The sequence below is a fragment of the Stegodyphus dumicola genome, chromosome X1, assembly GCF_044657685.1.
Source record: "Stegodyphus dumicola isolate Sdum_Otavi_A_Nest chromosome X1, ASM4465768v1".
NCBI classification, from domain to species: Eukaryota; Metazoa; Arthropoda; class Arachnida; order Araneae; family Eresidae; genus Stegodyphus; species Stegodyphus dumicola.
In genome coordinates this window covers 169,014,475-169,033,547 of record NC_140780.1, presented here as the reverse complement: position 1 = coordinate 169,033,547, position 19,073 = coordinate 169,014,475, and the positions used below count along the sequence as shown (strand labels likewise).

Genomic DNA, 19,073 nt, shown 5'->3' with positions numbered 1-19,073 from the left:
GAAAATTAGACAAAAATCTATAAAAATTTATCCATAAAAAATTAAGTAGTATATTTTATGTATTATTCCAAAATGTTTAGATATCTCTTTCAAATGTAACGAAAAAAGTGTATGTACTTGCTTTATCCGCAAAAGTTATTAAATTTTATATAATTAGTCTTTGACTATGTTTTCAGAGGTATTTACAGTGTTTATTTTTTTTTTTTTTTCTCTTTTCAGATGAAGCCCGTCAGAAAAAGGAATGCATTCTAGTGCACTGTTTAGCTGGCATCAGCCGTTCCGTGACAATCACGCTCGCTTATCTTATGCAGAAATTGAGCATGCCACTGAATGACGCCTACGATTTCGTTCGTCAACGTAAAGCCAACATTTCGCCAAACTTCAATTTTATGGGCCAACTCATGGACTTCGAGCGCCAGCTGAATCTTGGTCCTTGCCATTGTACGTGTCAAGCTAATCCTTGCCACTGTCAGACCCTCCATTTCATTTCACCTACCCGCACCACGCCTGATTCTGGCATCGATGTTGATCACTGGACTTAGAGACTAACTTTTTCGCGTGTTTACCGTTTTATTTGAGCTTTTGAAATTGACTAGGTATTCTTGAAGAAGCGGGAATTTTCTGTTGTTGATATGGTAGTGCCATCTGTCGGCGATTTGAAGTGAAAGTCATATTGTCTCTTTTTAATTGTGCGTTATTGTTATAGGGGTAATGTGCAACTTACGATGAAAAATTGCATTTATCGTGAAGGAATTTTTAACGCAAGTGTTTTTAATTTTAAAGGTGATGATATCAGAGTACATATATAGATATATTTATATATCTATATATGTATATCTATATATGTATGCATGTATAATCTTATTAACAACTGTAGTTTTTAGATTCTTAAATGTTTGTGTGAGATTTTATTGAGAAACCTGAAATTTGTGCTGGCACAATTTCTGGCGCACATCGGCAAATGACTTTTGCTAATTGCACAGGGTGTACACCCATTTACCCCTTGCATGCCATTTGTGCTGTAATGTGAAATATATATATAATCTAGTCTATGTACACATATTACTACTGTTTTATATGATATATATCTATATTTATATCTCTCTATATAGGTATAGATGTACACGCAGATGGAATATGCACGCGCAGATACAGATATATCATTTGTGACTACATGTGTGGAATCTGGGGATTGATCTAAAACCAATCAAATGTCATTAAGTGTCTTGATGTACTGGGGATAAGATATTTTAAATCATCGTATTTTTAATTCTTTGCTGAGTTTTGGCTAAACAGTGTTGATTTCATAATTTCTGTGAAATACAGCGGATAATAATTTGTATTAGAAGATAAATTTTACCTACTACTTGATTAAAATGTATTTTCCTCAGTGAATGGTCAATTTTTCAAAACTGTAATATGTCAAAATATTTATAAAAGAAAAAAGTTCGCATATTTATGTGTAAAGTAGTTACGTTCGCATAATATGTTCGCCTAAAATAACTACATTAGTATAACTGTTTTGCAAGAAATGCAGATTTTGTCAACGAAATTCAGTACAATTGTTTCAAAATTTTAAATGCTTTGCATTTTAACCTCGTAAGTTTTGTTTTCCATGTTTAAATGGAGGTACATAAAATTATAATATTTCCTCCCATTGTCATCTAAATTTATCAATTTTCATAGACATTACTATAATAATTATGAGAGTACAGAGAATTAAAGCTTTATCAGAGAGTTGAAAATTTTTTAATTCCAGTCCCCGTTAAAACATTAGTAACATATTACTTTCATGTTACTTCAAAACATCTTTCAAAATATAACTTACAAGTATGGATTCACTCTTTTAAAATAATTCTAACTTTAATTAAACTTAGGAGATTATATAATCAATTAATCAATATTGTTTAGGAAATAAATTATTATTAACTTTGTAGCAATTGCGCAAGTAGTAGTAACTTGTTTTCGCACTAAATGAATTTAAGATCATACAATATTATATATATATATATATATGTATATATATGTATGTAAGACATAAGAAAATGCGATAGCTGCTTTAAAAATAATTGGCGATTTCAAAATCAACGATTCTAGATTTGGTGCTCTGCCCCTAAATTCATCTCCAAAATCGAGATCCTTCTATGTTATGTAACAACCTAAGACTAACCAATCATAGCTTGTCTCTACAATTACATCAGACTTAGTACAAATACTTTTGGCACAAAAAACTACGTCATTCCATTCCTTTCCTTAGCTTTCGTCATTGCTAACGTATCTTTTACACTCTGCTTGTCCGTCTAAAATGATGTTAGCCTCGTTAACCTGTGTATATAAGAAATTATCGTAATTATTATGATTAAAGAGTATGTTGTCTACGAGTAATTATTCTAGTGTGCCTGAAATAAAGATGATAATTGGCTCAACTGGGTGTCGTATCAACTTCTTCCTCATGACTGCCATCTTTTAAAGTACCCGGATTCCTCCTACGCATTTAAATCATTATAAAAACAAACTTAGAAAGTATGACTAGCAGAAATTGTGATGGCGTAGAAGTGTTGATCGATAATGAATAGGAAATTGGAGGCGAAGGCAGATTAAATCTTCATTTTTTATTTCAGCAAATATGTTGCGGCCACAAACAAGTTGACGCATTAATTGTGTCTATTCCAAAAACTTACATTTTATATAAATTTACAATAAGATAGACCGAGGAGGCAGACAGGAGTCCCAGTTAAGCGAAAGCGTTGAAAGCAAGTGCGTTATGTTCAGGGTGAAATCTTAATTCAAACTGAGTTAGTTTTGATTCTCAATGCATTTTGATTGGATAGTTAATATTGCCGTAAAATTACTATTGGCTGCTTGAGTTCCATTTACATCACTAGAATTACTATGCAAGAGTCATATGACATGGATTAATGTAGAAATGACGCAGTGCAAATAGAGGTTCTTGGAATAAAGAAGGCAAATTAATTTACGCTGCTAATTTAATCGTTTACATATTCTTTATTTTTCTTACATATATATATATGTATATGAAGTGTTCAGTAAAGAAAAGCACCCATTCGAAATTTTTAAGGTTTCTTTTGAAATTTTATTTCTTTGTATCTTACTCAAATGGATTTATTGTTGTGGGAAACTGAAAACTATATAGTAGTGTTAATGAAATAATCGAGCATAATTTTTGAATGCTATTACAATAAATTAAAAATCTCTTTCAAAGCAATCCAAGAATGATTACAGTCTTAGCTTAGCAATATGCTTGCATTGCAGTCGTAGAACTATATAGTTTTAAACATACTTAACGAACATTACTAATTTCTTTATTGCTAAAAAGGTGGATGTCAGTTCCAAATGCACTAAAAACCAAAGTGGCTGATTTTAGTCCCACTGTTTAGCAGAAAACATAGCAAAAAATTTTAATCATTACTTAAACACTGCCTGTCCCATAATACTGGTTGCTGAACAATAACAGTATTTTTATTTACAAGGTGCAGAACTTTAGAATTTACTGTTAATTAAATTGGTATATTTTAGAAGAGCATTTGTTATCTGTACCGAAATATTAGTTCTTTTTAGATATTCCATTCATGAGACTATTAATATTTCTCTTGTAGCTTAAAAGTGTTTGCCGATTAGTAAATCGGTAGAAAATTTAACGAAAGAATTTTATAGTGCGTACGTATAGAATTTTCCTCCACTTCTTTTGTTAAATTACGTTTGAAAATTCTGTACCTTAATTTCCTTTACTTTTCACATTTCTGCCGTTAATTGTTCTAGCGTGAAGTAACATTAATTTATTTACGTATGGGAATAATTTGATTGTTGTTACTTTTGTGCAATATTTCTATAAAAAGAAAAAAAATGTATTGTTCAGTATTAATGTTAACTGTGCGTTAAAATTAAAATCACATTCGGTCGAACATAACACTGCTCGCCTGTAAGGTGAAATTGTATTCCTAAAGCTGCGTTGTAGGGTAGATGCTTGCATATAAGACGGCATCGCGTATGGAAGCTTGATATGTTCAGCAAGCTGTATAAGAAAGATATTCAAATGGTTTAAATTTCATACTTGTGTAAATATATCATCTTTTAAAGTAAAAGTTTAGGAATAAGTTAGATTTATATTTTTTTAAATGAGCTGCGCGTAGAAGAGGAGTATGCTTTTTTTTTTAATAAGGCATTTTAAAGGAGGCATTGTGTTATATTCGAATCAGTATGGTATTTCATTAATTCCAAAGCAGTTCAGAAAAGTAAGAAAATGTGTAGAAACCCATAATTATACAATCACTTCTCCCATTTGGCATTCTCTCATGTTCTTTTCATTATTCTTTCTTGTTACTCACTTCAATGCTAGATAATTACGAAAGATGAAAATGCAGTTCCCCTCTGTGATATGTCTTAACTACAAAGAAAAAAGTGTACAAAATTTTATTCTAAAATAATTCTATGTTATGTATATTTATACACATATTCTCATGTTGTACTTTTGCCTGTTATAGTTAAATCTTGTTATTCATTGCTATGTATGTTGCAAAATTTCTGCGCGAATAATGCTTTCAGTATCCCTTAAGTAAAATCATAAGTTTTTTTCCTTCTTTTTTATACATACGTTATATTTATATGCCTGTTGTAGAGATACTGAAAATTGGATGCTAAAATTAGTTTTGAAACTACAAAATTACTTACTGATTCTTAAAAATCAGATTTTGTGTAAAGATTTTTTTTTTTTACTTCTTTATATGTTCATGAATTGTATTGTATCATCTGGTATTAATACTTTTGACGCTTTTAGTGAAAATCACCGAAATTTACATAGCGTCATAATGTTAAAAAACATAATATAGCTCTTCCTATGAGAGAATATAAGTACGTGTTTTCTACATCAGCTGTTGTACTACAATGTATGTTTTAGATTAATTTGTAAAATTTTATGCTCTTTTTTTTTCCAATTTTTTATAGCTACTTATTCCTTTAGTGTTGGATGCTATATGGTGTTTAGAACACATGAACGTGTACTTTTCGTCTACATTTTTTACCTTAAGGAAAGATGTAGATTATAAGATATTTATATCAAGTCTAGGTTCCGTATTCATTTTTTAAAAATTATCATACATATTAATATTTATAAAAATCAGTATTGAAGAGAAGTGGGAAATTTTAAAAATTATTAATTATTTATTTTTCGAAAGACTAAAGCTTTTCCCATTAACTGGACCATTTTAAAACGAGTAAATATTACTTAATTTTGTTAGATACGGTTAGATTTATTTTGCGGTTGTTGCTAACATTGGATGTATTCAAAAAGCTAGGCCAGATGGTGCAATTACGTGATATTTAATTCTAGGCATTTTAAATTAAACTAAGTATGTGACGTCTAAGTTCCCGGGAATAAATTGTGCAATCTAGGAATTATAATTTAGTTCACCTTGTTTATCTAGTCTTTCCTCTGTTGCTTTTCTGAAATTCTGTCGAGTGAAAAATGAATTAAAAAATGAGAATTAAATACTTATAAGCGTCTATGCTTATTTTTATTTCATTTTTCAAATCCTTCTGTAGCTTCGTGATTTTCCCTGTTACCGAGAAATAAACAAAAAATTTTTAAAGTATAGAAATTTGTAGCTATAAAAGAGAAAGCATTATTAATCTTGTTTTATGTATAAATTTGTTATTGATGTTACTGAACATGTTAAGCAAAATCTGCAGAAAAGTTAAATTTGCTTACCATTGGTTGAAATTAAGTACACCCTGATACTTACTTTCTATTGCTATTATAATGTGTGTGCATTGTGTGTATATATATATATATATGTATATCTGCTACAGTGAGTATATTTGAGCGGAGGGAAAACAGCTCTACTCTCTGTTGATCCTTTACAAAACTTATGAAATTTATACAAAAGAAAATTACGTGATTACTGTAAATTTTGGATGTACGGTTAAGATCAATCCCCAAGATCTCATTTGTATGTGTCACATTGAAGAAGCATATTTTGGAAAACAGGGAAGTAGAAGTACATTTGAAAATCGTGCCAAATTTTAAGGTATTAAACGTTGTCTGATAAATCTCGTTCGTAATCAGTGTTAATGTAAATGATGTGGTGTTATTACGTATATTTAAGCACGAGGTTTATGACGACGTTTTCGCATGTTGCTCGGCTTAGATATGCTTTTACTTTAAATGTAATGTTGCTAAATCGCGCATAGTGGTCAGTGTATTTTACGAAAAAAAGCAAAGGCGGTAAGAGAGAAAAGAGGGAACTAAGGTTTTATTTTGATGCTATAAAATGCGAGAGCAAAGGTTACATTGAAAATTGTTGAAGCCGAGCCACGTTAATTTCATTCTTTCTTATTATGCTGCCATTCCACTTTTCGCTAGAAAAATGGGGGGGGGATAAATGCTTTGAACTTCGAATTGTTCAAGATGAAGAAACTATTATATGGAGCACGCGTTTTTTTATTTTTATCTACTGTATTTCGTTTCTTTATAGCTGACTATATATATATATTTTTATACTTTTCAATGACAGAGAAGGTTAAATATCTTGGAAAAGGGAAGATACCCATATCTTAGAATATTACTAGTGATTATGTGGTTTTTACAGTGCAATCGTGTAGAAAGAAAAAGTAGAGAAAATTAGTATCACTTCATTGTTGTGCTACTTGCAAATCTAGATGCTCAAAAGCTTTTATACTGCACTGCATAAATGTCCGTTTCACTTTCGCCATGGCAGTCCTTCCGAGGGAGCGATCACATGTGATAATATTTGCAATTTACAATTGTTCGTACAGAAACAAACAATTGTAAATGCAATACGAATTGTTTTACGCTTGAGCTTGCATTATTGTTGCTGGGTGATGAAGACATGAATTAAAAATGTCCAAAATTGCATTTATAAATCTGTAATTTTTTAATTCCTACTGTAAATTTCTGGAAAGTTTTCCTGTTTATTTTTCTATTTTCTCATTATTATTTTACATCTTCAGCAATCGTGCATGGTTTTATAATAGTACTTTGTCTATATTTTCATTAACATATTAAAGAATAAGTTTATAATAAAATTACTTACTTTATTAATCTAGAGCCAATATGCATATTTATTAACATCTACTTTACGATGTACATTTATGGCCATAAGTCTATCTTATAATAAGAAAAAGAAATATTAAAAAAAATATTAGATCTAGTAATATCCAGTACAATATTTGATTATTTTGAAAGGAAGAAATCATTTTTATCATTTTATATTTATGCGTATTAAAAATTAGTACATTCCTAAATTACGTATTATAAACAATTCGAGTACCAAGAGTACCAATGGATTTTTACCAATACCATTAGACCATTTTTACGAGAATAAAATTCCTATCTGATTCATAATGAAACGTGAAACGAAAGGAATTTCGTTAGATTTTGTAAAAAAATTAATTTTAAATCTAAATTGACGTGTAAATTTCATTAACTAGAAAATTCAGTATCAGCAGACACTTTGAGACACACGCAAAAAAAGATGTTAAGAGGAAAAAAAAAGTTAAGCAGTTAATTTATTTGAAAAAGAGGTATTATTTTTTCTATTCATTTACTAATCAAATATCCTGTGTCTCCATTTCTTTGTTCAGCATTCCGGAGACTAAGGAAAGCAAAGCTTTGTCTGGAAGGCTAATTTTGTTTCTCGCTTTTAATTCTTTGAAGTAGATTATTTAAAAATCTTAAAGGAATTTTAATTGACATAGAATTAATTGAAGTGTATATTCATTTTATTTAAAAGTAATCCCCAAGTTAATTAGGAATGAGGTCACACGTGTTTTAGTTTCGAAATTCTCTTTCAGATATTCTAGCTTTCAAGCACGATATTTCTGTTGACTTAAAGAGGCTCCACGTTTTTAAATTTTTTAAGTAGAGAGCTGGATATATTTTTATTGCTTGAGTAGAATATATTTATACATATCTAAAATAAGTATTAAAAATATTTTTACTTTTCAAAAATAAATTTTATAAATCTGACTTAATGATTAAAAAATATAATATTCTTTACTAAGTAAATAAAATTATAGATTACACTAGCACAAAATAGTATGCCCAATGATTAATAAATGTATTTGACAATTGACAACAATTATAAAAATTTGTGGCACAAATGTTTCCGTAATCATATTATGTGTTGTTTCAATCTCTGCTGCAGTTCAAGATGCATAGCAATCAGACTTTCATAGCTGTTAATGTTTCATTACCATCTTGCAATAGCAAAGCCTATAAGAAATGGTAGTATAATAAGGTAAAGCTAATCAGATGAATGTACTTTTGATGAAAATTCGATTGCTTAAACTTTCGAATAAAACTCTTAATTACATAAAAAAAGTAGCAGCCAACGTACAGAATGTAAAAATAAAAATAAGTATAAAATAAAAAGTATGGAATGCAAAGTTGAGGTGAAGTGCACATTTATCCAATATGGCAGCCTGTTAAAAGAAAGGTTTTGGTTTAGATTAGAAAGGTCTCAGAGTTTAGGTTCCGAATTAACTACGTCATCAGCGTTACGCAAGCTCTGTTGCATAGATTAATCTAGAAATGGCGCAGTCCAAAAATGCTGTTATTATTTTTAGAATAGACAGACGAAATACCCAAATTAAAAATGAGGAATTAAGAGACTATTACTAAATTAATTTATAAAGCTGATACTGCTATACTCATACATGCTTTAAATATGTTGGTCATTCTAATTAAAGTTCCCATTTTCTTATTAAGATTTTTCCTGTTAATTTAATTTTTGATTTATCTCTTAAGTGCATTTTTCTTTCAGTAAAATATTTAGCATGTATGTGTGAACAGCATTGGGAAGAGAACACAATAAAACTGAATCAATATAAATGGCCTTTTTTCTTATTTTCATTTATTTAGTATTGTACTTTTTATCATTCCATATGTGTGCCTATGTATGTATAATGTCCCAATTGAGGTTATTAGATTCATAACGTTTACACCATATTTACTATTTTGATATTTATTCTAGTCTACTGATAACACTAACGTTATTTGTCCAATCTATTAACAGTGGAAATCAAGTGTTATTATGATTTCCATAGTTATTTCACGTATGAGCTTTCACAAATAGCACAGCCTATTGTATAAAAGTTAAATATCCTTCTGTATCTTTAAATCTGTGTATAGTTATTGTTCGGATTAAAGTTTCCTGTATTACTTTTTTAACAAACTACGAACAATGGGAAGCAACTGTTATTATTTAAATAGTTATTCGACTTGCAGTAAATTTCATGAATAGGGCAAATTATCTTCTAAAAATTAAACATTCTCCCATATCTTAAATGTGTGCATAATTTCTATTCGGATTAAGGTTTTTCCTGTTTTGTATATTGAAATTTTAGTATTTAGGTCTATTTTTCTCTCTTGTTTTTCTTCCTTACCCCCCCCTTTTTTTTTTTTTTTTTTTGGAAAAAGTTTCTTCTAGACAGCAGTTTGTTATTTAGAAATAATGGTAAACTTTATTAAATATTTCCTAGTGTCACATTATATCCATGATCGGTGTGTCAATAGTGGAAAAATCCCCTCCACTCACACATACCGAAGCGACAACGACAACATTTTCTTACTGCTCAAAAGCAGCAATCTTTTATACTTAAAATTAATTTATTGATAGGACTTCATAGCTCTGATTGTTTGCCCAACCCAAGAAAATATGAATAGGCCATTAGTCAATACTCTCAGATGGAAATTATTTCTAACTTTGAACCAGTTTGATTTAGTTAAATTACGCATTTTGCAATCAATTTTCTAATATTAAGTTACGGAAATATAAATAATTTCATTTTAAGGTGAATTACCTTGAACATTATCCATGAAAACTGCCAAGATATCGAGACACGTGTCATACCCCAGTTTATTCTCTCCTTTTAATGTCATGTAACACTCCGGTTTCAGCTATTGTTGAAATTGACCAGTGAAAAATAAAAATTTGCATTATGATGTAAGGTTTCCTTTATTTTTATCTGTAGAATTGAGGTTAATTTTAAATCGTGCAGTCTTAAGAAGGATATTAATTCTGAAAATTAAGCAAAATATTATGCATTATTCGTAGTTATAATAAAGAGAGTAAATGTGCATACGTACACTCACGTATGTTTCTAATTTTTTTTTTTTTTTTTTTTTTTTTTTTTTCTTCTTTTTGAGTGATCTGCTCCCGAGGAAATTCCCCTATTGCTACTCAATCACAATCTGAAATCTGAATGTTAAGCACCGACTCTCGTTGATTGTAAATGAACGAAAAAATTTCTTGTTAATCTAACATTGACCTGTTCACTATAGAAATGTACGGCCATAGTTTCTAATCTCTTATCATTTGGCTGAGATCACATCAAATCTTAAACTTTGTAGCATTATTAAAAGTATATAAAAGTATACAAGATATACTTCTAGCATAAACTGGCTAAATAAATTCATGTATCGTGTCTTTTCTGTTGATATAGTGGTATTTTATAAATGACCTAGTTGGCGATTGTTAATTGAATTCTCTTGGCGAATTTCTCAAAACGTGAAGTTTATAAATATGGCAGAGATTATGTGTAAATGACTGATTGTACTTTAGAACTGGTCTCTTAGAGCATCTAGGCTTATATTATATAATTATATCGTAAGGCTGTACACACTTAGGAACTACTACATTTCGTTTCATGGAATTAACTGTAGTCTTCAAACCATCTTGAAACCTTTCATCAGTTTTATATTTGAGCTAAAAGAATGAAAGAAAATTTATCAAACTTCTTCAATTTTTTTAAAGTAATGAAATTGCTTATGTATTTTCAGTTTTTCATAATATATGGCTCGATACTTATTGACGTATATAAGAAGTAAAAATGGAGACATTTCATGTAAAAAAATACAAAAGATAAAATAATACAAAAATTATCAAAATACAAATATGCGAAAAACACAGATAATTAGATAAGAAAAAAGTAAAAATAAATATAAGAAAATAAAAAATTTAAATCAAGCATTTATTTTTCACCGCGATACGTAGTATATGTTGTTAAAAATACTTTTATTGGTCACAAAAATGCATCATTTTTGATGCATTTTTGCATCAATGCGATAATGCATAAATGATGCGAATTGCATAAATGATTATTAAATGATTATTGGTCACAAAAATGATGCAAGCATCAATGCGATAATGCATAAATGATGCGATTTGCATAAATGATGCGAAATTTAGATAACATTAACAATAAAATAAAGGTATAAATCGTTCACACAGATATGTTTATTGCTTTTAGATCATTCAGTTTGTTAAGGAATATTTGTTAAAACTTCAGAGATAAAATAAAGATCTTATTCCACATCCAATCGCAAAATTCTGAAAGAGACAGCTATTTACCAGGCTGTCTAGAAGTTGAAGGTCTTTCTCTTGGACTGACAACTTTTCAGTAATATATGACCTAATAGCGTGGAATAAATTGATAACCCCAAAAACAGAACTGACCAAGCTCAAACCTTTCTTTTTCCGACGCTAGTAACAGTGACGTATCTAATCTATCTGGTCAATAACGTCCCTTTACCCACGGAAGTGAGAGAAACCTTGCTTTGGAGCAGGACGTCAACGTCACCACGCTGGTTGACCTTGGTTGAGAAGAGCAGTTTATTTTGGCGACAGCAAAATAAAATTCATGTATCCTTTCGGTTCCTTATTTATCAGTATTCTAACCCAAACCTTTAAAATAAAGAGAGTATAACAGCGGAGAAGAGTGGCGCAGTCCATTTCCTTTTGCAGATTGCAAACTTTGCAGTCTAAAGCGCTGTGGATGTTTACAGAAAAAGTCATGGCCCGTAATAAGAAAGAATACTGCAACTCTTCTTTCTGCTCGGACTTTTTGGAATATGGGGAAACTTTATTCCGCTATGAATTCTAAGTTTTTTTTCCTTGAGCAAGGTTTTAGTATAAAAATCTTAGTGGAGTTTACTTACTTAAAGTTGAACTAAAAAAAATGTTAAGTTTACTGCGTCCATAACTAATGACTCAAAGTTATTACATATATAGTTTTGCCGAATTGCTGCTCATAAGTTAAATTCTTAAAGAAATATGACCAGCACTTGTGTTATTCCAGTATAGTTTTATGCTGTCGCCAAGATAGTGTCCGAGTCTGAATCGTAAATGCGGAGCTGTTTTGTTCTGTTTATTTATAAATTATACAATTGGATAAGTGAAAATCAGAAAAAAAAAATTGGTGGGACTATTATATTTATTCCTTATTTTATTAAAAATAGTGCGGTTATGTAATCATTCCTTATTTTCAAAGTTTGTAATTGAAAAATTAATTCTTGAAAACGATTACTATGACATATCGCATAATTCCCGTGATTATTTTTGTTTTGCAAGTTTTCTAAAATTTTTTGCCTGGTGACATGCTTTAAACTACGAAAAATTATATGTTCCTGGAGGACTGAAGTTTTGTGTCAAATATTCAAGTAAAATTATATTATTTTCAACGTATTATGAAGAATGGAAAAACTATCAGTTTCCTTTTCTTCTCATATTATAGTAGTATTTGATCAAAATCCACATTCTGCATCAAAAGCTGCGAGCATCAAAATCCTTTTTTTTTCGTTCAATTACCTAATTTTATTTCATTTCGATTAATATGACTGGTAACAATATTTTATTTAGAATGTCTCAGAGGCATCGCGAAATAAATGCTGATGTTATAATAGGCATATATTATTATGTAACTTAAGGCTGTTTCTGGAAAAGAATATTCAGAATGAGTTTAATATTATGGTTTGCTGAAGATGTGAAACCAGCCATTGTATAGTCTCCAAATGGGTTAAGTTTTTATGTGTTTCTAACAATATTTTATTGTACAGCTTATATTTTAAGCACACCAAACGTGAATTTTTGCGCTTATTCACACATTTTTAGGAGATTAAAATCAAAGCAAAGTGCAGAAGTGAATATAATATACTGCTTGGTAATTTTTGTTACAGAATAATTTTTTTTTCCATGATAAACTTGTATGTGGGTTTATTTATTTATTTTTTTATTATTAAAAATAGACCTTTGCTTGCATTTTCTTATTTTATCTGCATTTATGAATTATTTCGATTTTATATTTGAAAAGCTGAATTTATATTATTTATAATAAAGTGTTAATAGCTTTGTATTGTAATGCGCGTTTAATTTCGAGTGATGTAAATCGAATGTAATGTATGTCTGTAGGTATTCTGCCTACACTGCTGTGCATTAAGAGAAATTTGGTGAAATTAAAAGATTAAATTTGAAGAAAAATTTATGCTTTTTTAACGTGTTTTCTAAGATCAAGAATTTAAATGAATTGAATTTACATTCCTTTGGGATAAAAACTTTTTCCTTGGGGGGGAGCTGCTTATTTATTATTAGTCGTTCCCTTTTTAAAACTTAAAGAACTATTGTTACAGTGTTTTTAATAGGAAGTTAAGTTTATGTTTGCTGGTAAAACAAATACGATAACCCGAATTTCTTGGTGCAAAATTATGGTACTGTTATCTGATGTTAAAAATGTGATTACCATCTGTTATACTGTTGGAAATAAAGTATGTTATTTCCTGTTATTTGATATTCTGTAACCCCTAAATTGTGTTTCTTAGGGGAAAATAAAATGTATCAAAAACGTGAAATTGTGATGTTGCAAACGTTTGTGATTGATCAGTTGGCTTTTGTTATGTGTATGTATTTGCATGCTTTTGTGTATTCTATATTTGTTGAATGTGCATAAATTTTAAATCTTTAAAGTGTTTGATATATAATGAATGAGGATGATGAATTTGATTCTTTAGTTATTGTCCAAAATTAGTTCTAAGGAAATTTTATCTCAATTATACAATTTGTTTGATATCTTATTGCATGTTTTTGATTTATAAATAATTTTAAAAAAGTGTTTTTGAAAAAAAAAAAATCTTTTGAAAAATGTAAAGAGTAATTCTGTAGATATTGTTTGTTTTATTAATTGATGTGTAGTCATTCGCATATTAATTGATGTCGTGAAAAAGGCTAATGTCATTGAATTGTAATTTTAAACAATTTTTTTTAACTGATTTAAATTGACATTTAGACAAGTAATATGAAAAGAATCAGTAACTCCATCATATCTTGACTTTTTTAGCGCGCTTTTTTAAAAGAAAAGGAAGTAAAGTGATTTTTGAAATTATATTTTAAAGTAATGCTTCATTATCTTTATTGTAATAAGAAATTAATGCCGGAATATATAATATGCATTTTTATGACTCTAAAACGTAATTTTTTTTGTCATTATACTGTTATTTATCGCCACGCTATCTGAATGTGGTGTCAATTCATTTGATTGCATTAAAAATAAGCTCCCTTTTCTAAAATCCCTTTTAAAACATTTTAACATTTTAATGATGGAGCTGCTTGGTGATGTAGATTGAGAAATTGGTAGAGCATTCTGCCAGGTAGAGTCCTACACATCCATTCACTTGAATATAATGCACATTTATAATCCTTTGTTTTTACGCACTTTGTTGTTTCGCAACTTTTGTTTTCTTTCAAGGGAAGAACAGGTGCAATAATATATGATGGCCTTTGCGGGGCCGAAAGAATCGTCAATTGTTGCATTTCATTGTTTCAAACATTTTGTATATAATCATTATGATAAATAAATAATTATATTATATGGATATGAGTTTTTTACTTTTGAATTTATAAATATTTTAATACAACATCGCTCTTACCGTATCTGAGAGGTATCTTCATTCTACTTTTATAATTTTATTTCCTGTTTTGTTTTTCTGAATTAAGAGATAATTATTTATTTATAACCAACATACAGACTAGCATTATATTTTCATAATATAAATGGTGGAGATTTTTATATTAACTGCAAAAAAATGCCACTTTATGTTGCGTTTACTCTGCGATCAAATGAGTTTTTAATTCTTAAACCTGAAAAAAGTGATAGCAAAACTTTTATAGATGCAGTAGGAGATGTGTTAAGATTACTTACTTTGCAACAGCTCCTATTTTTACACAGTGATAGAGGGCAGATGATTTTAAAAAAAGAATTACGAGAGAAGTTTATATATATAAAATAGGAAGCGAAATACGCTAAAATAATATTTAAAATTAACAAAAAACAAATATTTAAAATTAACAAGAAAACAATCTTAAATTTTCATAAAATTTGAATGAAACTCTTGATTTCGAAGGCGATCAAACATAGGTCTCTCTTCTTCAGGAGCAAAATATTTTTGAAAAGGTGGGGAAAAAATAAGATACTTGATATTAGGTTGTTACAGATGAAAAGCACAATTTTAAAGATGCTTGAAAATGGTTGTTTATTTGAATACGGAAAAGCACTTCAAGGCTGTCTGTCCAAAAGGAGGTATACATCGCGAAAATACGTAATTCCTTAAGGTAAAATGGTCGTATTAATGTTACGCATAGGAAAAAATTCTACGCAGCTAGCTTATTTGGACGCTAGTCGAACTATTAGTGTTCAGCGATTTAACCGCTGACGGACGACGATTGAAAAAGAAGAGAATAACAAGAAAAAGGACCACCTTTTTAATCAAAGTAATTTTCATTACCCTCTATTTTTTTGCCAACGTGTCGCAAGTTCATTTATACCACGACTAAAAAATCAGTGTCTTTGGAAGTGACGAAGTCCTCCACTACCCGACAAATTGATGTGTATCTGGCAAAATATGACTTGAAAAAATTTACTGAAGTGCCAGAAAAAATGGTAATCTGTTAAGGAAAGGTCAGAAGATGATGGAGAATGTGACACAATGTTTTATCCAAAATTGTTGATTTGCTCCGTAGTTAACGCCCGACACTTTGTATGTGATCGGGTGTTATACAGAAATGATAAGACTTCATCTCTGTTTACAAGTACTGGTTTCTTAAGGCTGTTTTCTTAAGGCATAATTTTTCTGTACTATTATTGAGCTGTATTTATTGTTTCACCGTATGAAAGAAATGAGTAGTGAATGACACTAGCGCTTTCAAAAGACCACCTTTCAATAAACAACACCTATGGATGACTTTGGAGTCCTTCCTGCAGAGTACCTTTCTTTGCAATGCGAAGAACATGTATCTTTGTCGAATAATATCCACAGTTACAATTTTTTCTAGGAGAATTCCTTCTTAAATTCTATTTAACAGAAAGAAACATACTTCCAAATGCCAAATTTCAGTGTCCTTTCTTTTCATTAACGAGTTCGTGAAGAGGACTTGACAAGCCTCCCTAGTTTTTCTATTAATAATAAAGTGCCGTGAAACAATTGAAAAGTCCACGTTTAAGAAGCTGGGTCATACAGTTTCGTAATGGACCTGATTCGATTAAATGCTTTAATTCATTCGAATCAATAGGGGAAGTATAATGTCCACGGAGTTCGTTTTGTAGCCTCAAATCACATAAGTGTCAATTAGCAAACCAACGGCGAGTGAATCTCTCATTAGCAAACATTTCCTCCAACGAATTGTTTTAGCGATTTTTTTACTACAGCCGATGCAGAATTTCCTACTTCCTCCAGCATAAACTTGTGTTTACTTTTCGTAATATAACCAAGAAACTGCTAGTTTTGTATCATGACTTGAGATATCTTCGCGTGAATTTTCAGTTGCTTCGTTATAAGATGTGAAACGTCCTGACTTGTTCTGATATTGATATGTATATACCAAAAGGAGTTATTGATTATCAATAACTCCTTTTGGTATGCCATGTCTTCGTCTGATAATGTACATGTGTTCTAAGATCTCTCAGGCATTTAACGCAACGAAGAGGATTAAAATATGCCGCTTGGTTATATCCATTGAGTTAAAAATTGTGCTAGGTCCATCCTCAGCTTATAAGTTTCCAAGTATTACGAAAATTCAATAACTGTGTCACTTTATGCTGCTGGATTTAAAGTTCCTACATTATTTTTAAAAATCTAATAACTTTTTTAAGCTACGTTAGATTAATTTTTCTATATTGTAAAATTATAAGCTTTGGATATTTATGATAATATATCTCAGTGTGATTTTTAATAAATTGAAAGCAAATTTGTAGGAAAAGATTGATTTCAAAAAGTCTCGAAGCTGAAATTCTAGTCTCCAGATTCAACAGCTCGTGACTTTGTGCAGAAATAGATCGTATGCTCTTTATAAGCTCCAGGACAACATCCTAGCTTTGCACATAATTTGTGACTTGAACTGAGGACATATATGAGCTTCAACACGATAGATTTTCAGAGCTAAACTGGAAAGTATCCGATGAGCATAATTATGTTAAGGTGGGGGAAAAAATGTTTATGTAACTCTCTTTTTCACTAGTTAATGTTAAAAAAAAAGTCTTCATTTTTTGTAAAATTTTTTAGATTAAAATTTCGAAAATTTTATGTGTAAGAGAGTTACAAGTATCACAAATGATCTACAATTTATCAACCTTTTGTGCACCCTATAAATTTGTTTTCCGCCATCACTTCTTAGGGCCCTGCAAAGAAAATCCTGGAAGCGTCGGAAGATCCCTTTCTGTACAAGGCAAACTGCTTTATTTTCAGCACTGAAAATATTCTACTTATTTATTTAATGGTTTCTCTATCGAATTATGTCTCAAGGAAATTTCTCAAAAACTATGCAAGACTGCAGCATAACTGTCCTTAGAATATTTTGTACTTTAAGTGAATCTAAATTTCCTCTTAGTTCATCTCTGCATTTTTGCAAAAGGTGTTTTTTAATGTAGGATCATTTGAAGTCAACATTTATATGATAGTCAAAGCTAATAGAGTTTTCCTCTGTGTTTTTATTAGTCACGTATTTAACTTCATTTTCATATCTTCAACGTTGCTTACACTAATCTTTTGGACACCTTACCTGTTTTTCCTGGAGAAATGAATTCATGTTTAAAGTTTTTTTCGATTTTATCTCCTTTCTTCATTTTAACCTGCTCGGTTTTCACACTTTCATTATCATAACTTCCGGCAGTCATTCTTCTGAAGTTCCTCTGTTTACATTCTTTTCCATAAATACACATTTCCTCTTCGTTTTTATGTCTTGAATATTTAATTTCATAGCTTCATTATTTTTAGTAGCAATCTGCAGTATGTGCAGATTCAGTTTTTGATCTTCCATTTAAATATCTACACACATAAACATCGTGAAATTTAAAGTGATCACTTGAAGCATTTTCATTAGCTCCTAAGCTTGGATAGACATTTTAATTTGTCAAACTTTAGCTTTCTGCTTAAGAAAACTGCTAGCTGTCTTGGTAGGAGAGTTTCATTAAGGAATGACGCCACCTTCAAGCATGAAGACATAATCTTCATGCCACATAATCGGAGCTCGAAATAAAACTCAATCTTTGATACTTTGTTTTCATAAAAGTTGACACTAATAAAATATGCATTTTACCTTGCACTAGCAACTAAGACCTTACGAAAAAAGTTCCGTGAATTTGATATATCATTGCGAGGATACTCGAAAGAAAATGTTTCAGTTATGAAAAGAGAAATGAACTGAAATATAATAAAAATAATCATTTAAGAAAAGGATTAATACAAGAAAGAAAGGAAAAAGGTAAGCATATATTTGGAAGAGAACTTCAAGAAAGCATCCGTCGTAAATCTTTATCTCTCTCTTTTTTTTTTTTTTTTTTTTTTTCAAGTTCAGCAACAAAAGCTGGGAAATTTATGATCGAAAATATTTCTTGTTTACAAAGCTTGACAACTTTAGAAATCCAAACCACGAGCCTTTGAACTATTAGTAGATAAGGAGTCTTACAGGAAGTCCGTAATGTGGAACAAGAATTCTGTGACGTTATCATCAGATCCTGAGAGAAAGAAGTTTAGAACTTTTACTTGCTGAATCATATTTTTCAAGATTTCAACTGCTTTAAGCCCCTTGGGGCCTTTGCAAAAGTGTTTTCTGTTTTTTATATTGTTTATATACACATATTATTTATAGATACACATATCCGTAACTTCAGTGGAAAAATATCTGAGCCGAGTATCTTCTAGCGTAGAAGGAGCGTTTGGATTATCTATATCTGTATTCATTTATAGGGTTTATTTAAAGGAACGTTTGAAA

The 19,073-nt window shown here is 30.0% G+C and overlaps 1 protein-coding gene across 1 annotated transcript in view; it reads left to right on the top strand.

Moving 5' to 3' along the window:
* Positions 1–14,683, top strand: part of LOC118194031 (dual specificity protein phosphatase 7-like) — a 210,483-nt gene extending 195,800 nt beyond the window's left edge. Inside the window, exon 3 of the mRNA XM_035365215.2 lies at positions 220–14,683. Coding sequence (XP_035221106.1) covers positions 220–542 — 323 coding nt within the window. The 3' untranslated portion in view covers positions 543–14,683. The remainder of the gene's footprint in view (positions 1–219) is intronic.
* The last annotated feature ends 4,390 nt before the right edge of the window (positions 14,684–19,073 follow it).